Consider the following 11,660-nt stretch of genomic DNA (forward strand, 5'->3'; position numbering starts at 1 on the left):
ATATATCTCTAGTCATAATTGATATAGGCGAGGGAAGTCATATGCCAGTCGTGATGGCAGTTATAAGCAATTTTCTTGGGTATGAGCTAAAACATTTGATTGGCTCTATACGATATTTACCATATTCAGAAATTCATTATAGATCAATATAGGTCTATAGTAATTCAGTTAAAAATGTAGACGAAAAACGAATATTTGGTTACGTTCAATTTACGGTGATTACGTTCCATTTTGTCATGGGACAGACGCACGCTGTTTCGCCCGGAACCAATAAAACCGTCTTTCGATTGACTTATCAGCCCACAAGATAAACTCGTCCCATCAATCAATCAATTTCAAAGCATAGCCTATACCAGGGTTTCCCTAAATTAGATCCCGGGGCCACGTTTTGGTTGTTGCCCTAGCAGCTGATTCGAAGCATGACCGAGTTTGTGAAACCCTGGCCTATTTTAGTATAGAATAATCAAATTAAGAGATAAGATTAGACTATTATTTCAATGATGCAAAAAAACATATATGCTTGAACAAAGATGTGCTTATAGATCCATCAGCAACTAGTGCTTAATATTAGGCCAGCATAATATTGGTTTGGACGTCTATATTTGCCTATGCATATACAGTGTTTTCAGAAAGTATTCATACGCCTCGACTTATTCCACATTTTGTTGTGTTACAGCCTGAATTCTAAATTTAAATAAAACATTCTCATCCATCTACACACAATATCCCATCATGGTAAAGTGAAAGTAGTAGCACCTTGGGCAGCGATTACAGCGGAGTCTTTCTGGGTAAATATCTAAGATCTTTCCACACCTGGATTGTACAACATTTGCCCATTATTCTTTCCTAAATTCTTCAAGCTCTGTCTGTCAAATTGGTTGTTGATCATTGCTAGACAACCATTTTCATGTCTTGTCATAGATTTAACTCGGCCACAATGTCTCCTTGGTAAGCAACGCCAGTGTAGATTTGGCCTTGTGTTTTAGGTTATTGTCCTGCCGAAAGGTGAATTAATCTCCCAGTGTCTGTTAGAAAGCAGACTGAACCAGGTTTCCCTTTAGAATTTTGCCTGTGCTTAGCTCCATTAGGTTAATATTTTGTATCCTGAAAAACTCCCCAGTCATTAACGATTACAAGTATACACATAACATGATGCAGCCACCACTGCTGCAGCCACCAAACTATGCTTGAAAATATGGAGAGTGGTACTCAGTAATGTGTTGTATTGGATTTGCCCCAAACATACCACTTTAACTTCAGGACAAAAACTTAATTGCTTTGCCACATTTTTTGCAGTATTACTTTAGTGCCTTGTTGCAAACAGGATGAATGTTTTGGAATATTTTTCATTCTGTACAGGATTTCTTTTCACTCTATCAATTAGGTTAATATTGTGGAGTAACTACAATGTCGTTGATCCATCCTCAGGGATATTCAGTGTCTGATTTATTTGTATTTTTACCAATCTACCAATAGGTGCCCTTCTTTGCGAGGCATTGGAAATCCATGCTGGTCTATGTGGTTGGAATTCACTGCTCGACTGAGAGGTCTTACAGAAAATGGTATGTGTGGGGTACAGAGATGAGGTAGTCATTGACAAATCATATTGAACACTGCTATTGCGCACAGAGTGAGCGCATGCAACTTATTATGTATTGTTATGCTTAAGCAAATCTTTACTCCTGGGCTTATATAGGCTTGACATAGCAAAGGGGTTGAATACTTATTGACTCAAGACAATTCAGCTTTTTATTTATGGGATATTGTGTAGGCAAGCGACAAAAAAAAACTCAATTTAGGTAGTTCGAATATGGTTCATTGCTCTCAAGTTGAGACTTTCTACATTGTGCCTGTGTTAGTACAGCAACTACGTTTACTTTTGAAATGATATATATATAGTAACAATTATGCATTTTCCACCCTAACAAACACAACTTCAATTAATTGCTTAAAATGAGCCTTAAAAGCTGAAAACATGAAAATGACCAAAAATCTAAACTGTTGAAATACTTAGTTCCCACCAGACACAACTTTACATAAAAATCTTACAATCAAGGATGAATTAAAAGCACTGTTCTTACTTTTTTTTGTGAGAAAAAAAAGACAAAATAGCTATTCGGGATCCTTGGGACGTTCCTACGGTTATAGGTTCTGGCACGTCCCTACCGTAAACCTTAAACCCAAGCCATAACCTTTTTAATGGCTAGGGGTTAAGGTTTACGGTAGGGACGTCCCAGGGAACCCCGGATAGCACTAGCCATAGGTTATACAGGCTATATATGTCCCGTCTAACCTATAGGTCTACAGGCAAGAAACTGATTCCTCCAGCAAATAATTGCATCTGTACACATGGATGGTCTCAACCGGCAAAGTTCATTGCTCATCAACGAATCATGTACAGGACATTTTTATTTGGGAGGGGGGGGGGGGGGGGGGGGGGGCACACGTGTCATTCTCTTATTGCATAGCCTACGAAATGTTGTCACATGTAGGAAACACGTCAGGTTTCAGCCCTGCTACCTTCATGTAGGAGTAGGTCTAGCGTTGTTTCTGCCGTTCAACCACCGGAGCCCAACAGAATGCTACTGACACCTACCGGTAGATCGAGTAACTACAGAGAGAAGGTGGAGGAAAATGCATGCGTTAGAGGCTAATGCATGTGATAGAGGCTAATGCATGCGGTAGAGGTGCACTGTAAATCTGCAACACTAGTGATAGGGCTGCATGACAACTCCGCTGTCTTGTGGTTGAAAAAGCATGGAAGGAGAGCAGTTTGTCCCTTACTAATTCTATCCAGCTACTAAATCACAAAAAATAGTGACTACCCCAGAGCAAAAAAAAAAAAAAAGACAAGCCATTATCTATGTACAATACGTTTATTAAAAGCAATACGCAGCCATATTTAAATACACGTATTATCTATTACAACAGTTAGGTTAGCGCAGCACAGCCATTACAGTATTAACGCAGCACAGCCAATATGTTCAAGAGGGGAAATCTATATGGTGCTAACAAGGCTACAAGCGACAAAAAAATTAAAAATAAAGAAAATAAAAAAGCCATCGATTCTTCAGCAATGACACACCGGACACGGCTAACTGATGGTGTAACATGGAACGCAGCAGACATGACTTATTTCTTGGGACTTATAAATAAGGTCAGGGAAAATTGGAAACAAATCAATACTAAAAAGACATACCATCATCTGTGGGGAGACCACTGACTCAAACAAACCAGTGAACATACAGTGGTGTTGAAGTGAAGAAACTCATTAATTAGCGACACAGAGGAATAAAAACAACTCCCATCTTCCTCTAGTGACTATAGTTGGTACTGTGGTCCACTAGACAACACATTATTTCAACACTGTGCCAGGAAAGGAAATGGACTTGACAAGTCCAGGGTGACATGATTCCTCGGAAATACATTCCAATAGAATAGAACTAAGATATTGTAAACACTAAAGCAAAAGTACAGACAGTGCTCATTGTGCACTGTGAAAGCAATTTAGGCGGTTCAAACACAGTTCACTGCTCTCCAAAGTTGAGACTTTCTATATTGTGCCGGTGTTAGTAGAGCAACAACGTTTGCTTCGGAAATAATATATTGTGGTAATAAGGCGTTTCCCACTCTAATGAACACAGCTTCAATTAATTGCTTAAAATTAGTCTCAAAATGCTGAAAGCATGATAAAATGACAAAAATCTAAAACAACTGTTGAAATAGTTACTCCTACCAGAAACACAACTTCACATAGAAATCTTACAATAAAAGGATGAACTAAAGTACTGTTCTTATATTTATCACAAAAAAAAGGTAGTGGGTAAAGAAAAAACAAACAAAAAATGTAAAAAAAATAAAAAAAATCGACACCAATATTTGAAAATAACTTGTTTTTAACTGAAACACCACTTCAGTCTGTCTGTGTGTGTTTCAGTGTAGAAGATAGACGAGAGGGAAAAGTCTGAGTGAGAGAAACAAACAAAAAAAAATTGAAAAGGGTCTGCCAAAATGCTACATCATTCAACTTCCTCAGTCTTCACATGCATGTCACACTGCCAGATAACATAATGAGTACTAGCTGGGCAACAGGAAAATGTACAATGCTTATTAACACCTTTTTAAATGATCTTTTCATTCACAAAATGCACCCTGTCCAGTTTATAAGATATCTTAAGTTTGCACACTCTGGTTTGGCACAAACCATTTCTCTACTTCAAAAGTTGTTAACAGTCAACGCAAAAACAAAACAAAAAAACCAGCCCCCAAAACAAACATCTTTAAGGCAGTTATCATACATTGCATTCTACCTTTTTGCTGATTTCTTCATAATCTGTGCATTTTGTACATATCAGCATATTCACATTACAGCATTACATTACCCTGCGGAGTCTCAACAACTGTCTTAAGATCAGTTTTGGCTGCCTGTTCGGAAAAACACCTTGTTATCAAACACACGTGTCCATGTCCAAGTCTTGGTATGGGAAGTTAAATCGGTGGCTTTCACTCCAGCTGTTTGCTACCGTCCGACTTCTGGTCCAGTCGGCTTTTGGTGCTCTTCACCATATAAATAAAATAGGTCAGAGTCTCCTTCTCGTTCACCGGGATATTACGGAAGTGACGACTGACAGTCTGAAAACAAACAACATTGGAGGACAAAATCATTTAGTTGTCACAGAGAGGAGAACAACGTTTTAGATTTAAAAATCACTCAAGTTATCATTGAGGAGAACAATGTTCTAGATTTAAAAATCACTAAAGTTATCATTGAGGAGAACAATGTTCTAGATTTAAAAATCACAAAAGTTATCATTGAGGAGAACAACGTTCTAGATTTAAAAATCACAAAGTTATTATAGAGGAGAACAACGTTCTAGATTTAAATGATTAATTTATCACAGAGGAGAAAAAGGTTCTATATTTCAGAGAGTACATCAGAGAGAAAGGTTCTATATTTCAGAGAGTACATCAGAGAGAAAGAGGAGGTCAGTGTAATCCCTCTATTGATTGAGCATCCAGTTTATTTCCGCCCACTTTAATAAAAATAAAGTTTTAAAAATCTGGCAAAGATTAGTGGTATTGAATATAGAATATGATATTTAAAAGCAGGAGGCAAGACCAACGAAGACCAAGTGAGATCACCAGTCTGGTTAACCACCCAGTGACAAAACATTGAATCCTCCCATACTGTCAAGGATTAGATCCCCATGTATAAAGAGATGTGTTTCTAGGAGACATTCAATCCCCCTTCTAAACCCAAAACACACAGAGATCATTTTGAATTTAAAATAACAAGCGCGAGGGGAAATAAACATCCTCTGTGTAGTTTCACCCAGCTCCATTCAGGCTGACAGTTCCACTCAATGTGGGCGGCACATGGAGAGCTGTAATTGGTTGGACCTGTTGGCGTGCACTTTATTAATGACGTGACAGGCTCATTAATGGAGGTCTGGGCCTCTCTACAGCCTGGGGAAACATTCAACTTACAGGGCAGTTTCATTTATTTCAACCAGCTCCCGCAACGACCCCCCCCCTCCCCTCCCCTCTCCCCCCTGCATCACCGGGTCGGGCTGGAAACATCATAGAGGAGTATTTGTAAGGACAGGAGTCGTGCCAGCTGCAAGATTACATGTCGATTTCACAAATTCTCCTAACAATCCGTCTATGTCCAATTAGTTTGTAATTGGTCTCCCACACCACATATATCATGGTAAATAATAATCATATTTATGTTATGGGCCACGGGTTCCATTGGATGGGCTGGGCACACCTACTGAGGGTGAGGGTACCCCTTTACAGGAAAATCACTAAGAATAATTATCCTAGCGAAACCCCAAGACAGAAGTTAGCTCTAACAGAGTTAAGTCCTTCTGAGACAGCTTACCGAGTTCTTTGGATGGGACACTAGCTCATATATATATATGAGGGTAAATGCGAGGGTAAAAAAAAAACACGCCCTGTTAAGAACTCTTTTTATTTTTTAAAATATGTTTTTATATATATAGACTTTCAATGTATATATATATGAGCTAGTGTCCCATCCAAAGATCCAAAGAACTATATATATATATATATATTACAGTGCTACATTGTTGTACGCAAAAAAAATGAACGCAAATGTTGAAATCTGTGACGTAATATTTTTAAAGTCCATCTACTGTCATTGTGGCAATAAACATCGCACTGTAATGTCCTATGGATATATTAACACTAAGCAGTCCAAGCCCAAATTAGGTTGGAATAAGCTTATTTGGACATGGAACGGGTAGTGACACGAGTAGTTTCAACACCCGTGGGTTTAACTGGCACTTATCCAGTTAGGTGTTCCATTCTACCAGCCAGCAACTCTTTGGCCAGCACGGAGCAGCTGTTAAACTGAACTGGTTTGGCAAGTTGCAGTTTGTTTTAGCCTGCTGGGAGACTTGCTAGGTAGTAGTCCAGTATTACAAAGGACATCTAGATTGCAAAATATCAATACACCATATAAGACAATACATGAATACATTCATTAAAGTTAAAACAAACAAAAAAATTAAGAAAAAAAAAAGTGCCTGATGCTTGTCTTTAGCTGGAAAATGTTGTTAGATACCCCACTGGTGGGTACACTGTTACCGGTCTATAACATCTTACATACACAGTACTGCTGTAGGCTTACTAGTTGACCTTGATGTAACACAGGCACTTGTATTTCTTACTAAGCACTAATTTCTCTAACGGTCGTTTATTTTGAGAAAAGTTTTATTTGCCTGCGATACGTGGTTGTCTTTAGCTACCTACCTTACTTGAATGCACTGACTAAGACTTTCTGAATCAGAGAGTGAACTTAACTCCACTTTAAATGTAGGCCTACCTCAGCCAGTTGGGCCTTGTTTAAGCCAGGTCTGGTCTGCAGCTTGTAGTGTCTCTTGTAGCGTCTCAGCGTGTTCACCTGAAGCTGGAACAGGTCCACCTAACATCACAGAAACAGACCGTGAGGAAAGACGGGTGTGTTATCCATAAAGGATTTAATATCTTTAAGCACCTTTTACTGTTCTCTATCAATTACATTTCACGCATAAAATGCTTAAAAGAGAATTCACGCAGTTAGGAATTTTCATCAATAGCCATCTTATGTCGTCTTTCATATCTATTCAACTTGCTGGTATTTTTTTCTTCAACAAGGATGTTTCCTATTGAGGAAGCGATGTTGTGTTTTTAGAGTAAGACGATGAAAGGGAAGACAATGGGGGTCTGTTACCTCTGGTACTTCCACGTCGTGGTCCGGAGACTCCCCTCCGTCGTCGCTCGTCTTCCTCTTCCTCTTGTTACGGACACTCTGGATAAAGTTTTTGTGGAAGTCGCATATGTAGAGATGTCGAACCTAAAATACAAACAGATATACAGTACCAGTCAAAAGTTTGGACACACATTCCAGGGTATTTCTTTTTATATATATATATATATATAGATATAGATATATATATATATATATATATATTTTTTTTTAAACTATTTTCCACATTGTAGAATAATAGTGAAGACATCACAACTATGAAATAACACATATGGAATCATGTAGTAACCCAAAAAATGTATTAAACAAATCAAAATATACTTTATATTTGAGATTCTTCAAAGTAGCCACCCTTTGCCTTGATGACAGCTTTGTACACTCTTGGCATTCTCTCAACCAGCTTCAATTAACAGGTGTGCCTTGTTAAAAGTTAATTTGTGGAATTTCTTTCCTTCTTAATGTGTTTGAGCCAATCAGTTGTGTTGTGACTAGGTAGGGGTGGTATACAGAAGATAGCCCTATTTGGTAAAAGACCAAGTCCATATTATGGCAAGAGCAGCTCAAATAATCAAAGAGAAACGACAGTCCACACTTAACCAGCATGGCTAACACAGCATTATGCAGCGATACGCAATCCCATCTAGTTTGCGCTTAGTGGGACTATCATTTGTTTTTCAACAGGACACTGACTCAAAACACACCTCCAGGCTGTGTAAGGGCTATTTGACCAAGAAGGAGAGAGATGGAGTGCTGCATCGGATGACCTGGCCTCCACAATCACCTGACCTCAACCCAATTGAGATGGTTTGGGATGAGTTGGACAGCAGAGTGAAGAAAAAGCAGCCAACAAGTGCTCAGCATATGTGGGAACTCCTTCAAGACTGTAGGAAAAGCATTCCAAGTGACTACCTCATGAAGCTGGTTGAGAGAATGCAAAGCTGTCATCAAGGCAAAGGGTGGCTACTTTGAAGAATCTCAAATATATATATATATATTTGTTGTTTAACACTTTTTTGGTTACTACATGATTCCATATGTGATATTTCACAGTTTTGATGTAGAAAATAGTAAAAAGAAAGAAAACCCTTTGAATGAGTACATGCATGTGTCCAAACTTTGACTGGTACTGTATAATTATGATGACGCACAAGTGGAAAAACAATCGAAATTTCACCAGATAATTCTCCTTTTGGGTGTGACAGATGTGACACTATTTCCATTTATTTATTTAATCTTTATTTAACTAGGCTGTTGTAGGCAGTTAAGAACACATTCTTATTTACAATGACGGCCTACCGGGGAACAGTGGGTTAACTGCTTTGTTCAGGGGCTGAACGACAGATACAGCTTCAGGGAGCTGTTCTAGCCCAAGGCTCTAACCACTAGGCTACCTGCCATCCCTACACTCTAACCACTAGGCTACCTGCCGCCGCTACACTCTAACCACTAGGCTACCTGCCGCCGCTACACTCTAACCACTAGGCTACCTGCCCCCCCTACACTCTAACCACTAGGCTACCTGCCGCCCCTACACTCTAACCACTAGGCTACCTACCGCCCCTACACTCTAACCACTAGGCTACCTGCCGCCCCTACACTCTAACCACTAGGCTACCTGCCGCCCCTACACTCTAACCACTAGGCTACCTGCCGCCCCTACACTCTAACCACTAGGCTACCTGCCATCCCTACACTCTAACCACTAGGCTACCTGCCATCCCTACACTCTAACCACTAGGCTACCTGCCATCCCTACACTCTAACCACTAGGCTACCTGCCATCCCTACACTCTAACCACTAGGCTACCTGCCATCCCTACACTCTAACCACTAGGCTACCTGCCATCCCTACACTCTAACCACTAGGCTACCTGCCGCCTCAATGCCAAAATTCTGGCCTTATGTAGCCTAGTGGTTAGAGTGTAGGGGCGGTAAGCCTAGTGGTTAGAGTGTAGGGGCGGTAGGTAGCCTAGTGGTTAGAGTGTAGGGGCGGTAGGTAGACTAGTGGTTAGAGTGTAGGGGCGGTAGGTAGCCTAGTGGTTAGAGTGTAGGGGCGGTAGGTAGCCTAGTGGTTAGAGTGTAGGGGCGGTAGGTAGCCTAGTGGTTAGAGTGTAGGGGCGGTAGGTAGCCTAGTGGTTAGAGTGTAGGGGCGGTAGGTAGCCTAGTGGTTAGAGTGTAGGGGCGGTAGGTAGCCTAGTGGTTAGAGTGTTAGGCCAGTAACAGAAAGGTTGCTAGATCAAATCTCCAAGCTGACAAGGTAAAAATATATTGTTCTGCCCCTGAACAAGGCCGTCATTGTAAATAACAAATTGTTCTTAACTGACTTGCCTAGTTAAATAAAAAATAAATTGGCAGGTTTTCCTATACTCAACCATTGTGCATAAAATCATCTAAGAGAAATGGCCATGGATCACCACTTGGGGATCTTTCATCTTATGTTAGTAGTTAGGGAGGGAGCAAGAATCCACACCCTGACCAGAACACAGCAAAGTGTAGTTTTCCAGATAGCAAAGCCGCAATTTTACATTTCAAGTTCAATTGGGGCGGTAGCATTGAGTGCTGAAAGACAAGAGTTCGATCTGCCTGTGGCGGATACATTGTATACATTTCACAGCTGGATTTTACAGACAACTATACACTAGGGAGTTTATTTTCTTCTCCTTCTTCATCACACTTGCTTGTAGCCAAATAGAACTGCCTCGTAACTTTTGTGTCCCCCACAGGACAACCTATAGCTTCCTTAGTAACAGCCATTTTAGGGAGTGGAGGCGTGGAAAAGACTGTCTACGCAGGGTGAAACTGCCAGCCAAGGCTCGGATTGGAGGTGGGGGAGAAACCCTTTCTTGTTTGCTGTCCCACTGGCTGCTACTCCAAATGAAACCATAAGCAGTCAGAGAGAAGTCCACCATTTTCCGTGATACATAATTATGGCGCAGAACAAACCTTAGAATAAAAGAGTGAGGTTGAATTTGACAAGCTTGCTCGATTAGCAAGTGCTTGGTTTGCTTAGCCAGTTGGTAGAAGGGGATGTCTATGGGGACGAACTACATAGTCTCAAATGGTTGAGACAACTAACGTTAGTTAGCAATAATAACACTTACGCTTTTGTCGATGTCCAGTTTCAGTTTTTTCTGCGATATGCTTTTTTGGATCCGTTTGCTGAAGGAGGCGTTTCCAGCTGATCGTCCGCAGCGCTCACCGTCCTCAATCAAACAACAAGTCTGACCGTAAAACGGCGGCGCTGGGGGGCCGTCGTGACTGTCTTCTTCAGTGCTGAACCCGTTCATGATTGTTGGGTTTGGGGATGTTTTTTTGTTGTAAAAAACCCACTGAGAACGTTATTTTCTCCTCCCAAAATCCCACCCCCCCTTTTTTTTTTTATACAGACAAGCGTGAACTAGAAAGCTGTTTTTCTCAAATTAAACAAAATGCGGAAAAACAATTAAAACGAAACTTTAAACGAGATTCCTGATCAAACTATAAACTGTATATAGATTAAAAAAATAAAAATAATCCATACCACAATTCAGGCTAGAATGCCAAGACAGGACCACAAGGTGGCTTGCTATCAAAGCTAGCTGTGCTAGCGAACAAATTCCTGAGCCGACAAAAACGGTGATGTCGATTTTGTACAACGTGCAACCTATACTTTTCGGTCATTCGTACATGCGGCTCCAATCGGTTAACACATATCAAACTAAATCGGAACACAAAAGTCGTTTTTAACTGATTAAACAACTTTGAAGTAATCACATATTTCAGACTTCACCTTAATAATAGTCGCGGTATTCTTTCAGAAGAGCCTTGTACAATGAACATGCCTTGTTCCTGCAGCGGAAGTTCTTCCTGGATCACTATTGGTTATTTTCTAATGGAGGCAGAATTAACATGTTTAGATCGCTCTTCGGTTGGTTAAAAAACAATGTCAATCATTCAGACATGTTACTTCCTGGATCAGGACGCGTATTTGTTTTAGTATGAAAAGACGAGTCTGACACCTCCACTGTGTTCATGAGTAATCTTCATATTGAAAAACAGACATATGGGATTTTAGTGTGCACCCACTGATAAATCATGTACTCTACAAGTCTGATAACATTGTTGACGCAAGCCTCCTTTCGAATATGATTTCATAACGCATTCGTTTGGACATTTCCAACGCAGAAGTAATTTAGTTACATCTGATGACTGGAAAATGTTAAAAAAATAACTTGCTCAGCCAGTCCTGGTCCCGGTTTCCCAAAATAATCTTACGGCATTAGAACCACTGGTTCCTATGATTCTAACGATGCATTTCGCTTTGGGATTCTTTTGGGAAGTGGGCCCTGGATAGTTTCTTATTTATAAATTATACTAGCTTCTAAAGATGTATAAAAATAGATTCATA

General features: G+C 40.1%; 1 protein-coding gene across 1 annotated transcript; it reads right to left on the reverse strand.

Annotated features, from left to right (window-relative positions):
* Window positions 1-2,860: 2,860 nt before the first annotated feature.
* On the reverse strand, window positions 2,861-11,115 carry sap30l (sap30-like). Its single transcript, XM_021617381.2, has 4 exons — window positions 10,375-11,115; window positions 7,238-7,360; window positions 6,851-6,949; window positions 2,861-4,632 (listed from the first exon to the last, which is right to left on the reverse strand). Exons 1-4 carry the CDS (start codon window positions 10,558-10,560, stop codon window positions 4,504-4,506), a joined length of 537 nt encoding a protein of 178 aa, XP_021473056.1. The 5' UTR covers window positions 10,561-11,115; the 3' UTR covers window positions 2,861-4,503.
* Between the last annotated feature and the right edge of the window lie 545 nt (window positions 11,116-11,660).

Source organism: Oncorhynchus mykiss, chromosome 10 (assembly GCF_013265735.2).
Source record: "Oncorhynchus mykiss isolate Arlee chromosome 10, USDA_OmykA_1.1, whole genome shotgun sequence".
Lineage (NCBI taxonomy): Eukaryota > Metazoa > Chordata > Actinopteri > Salmoniformes > Salmonidae > Oncorhynchus > Oncorhynchus mykiss.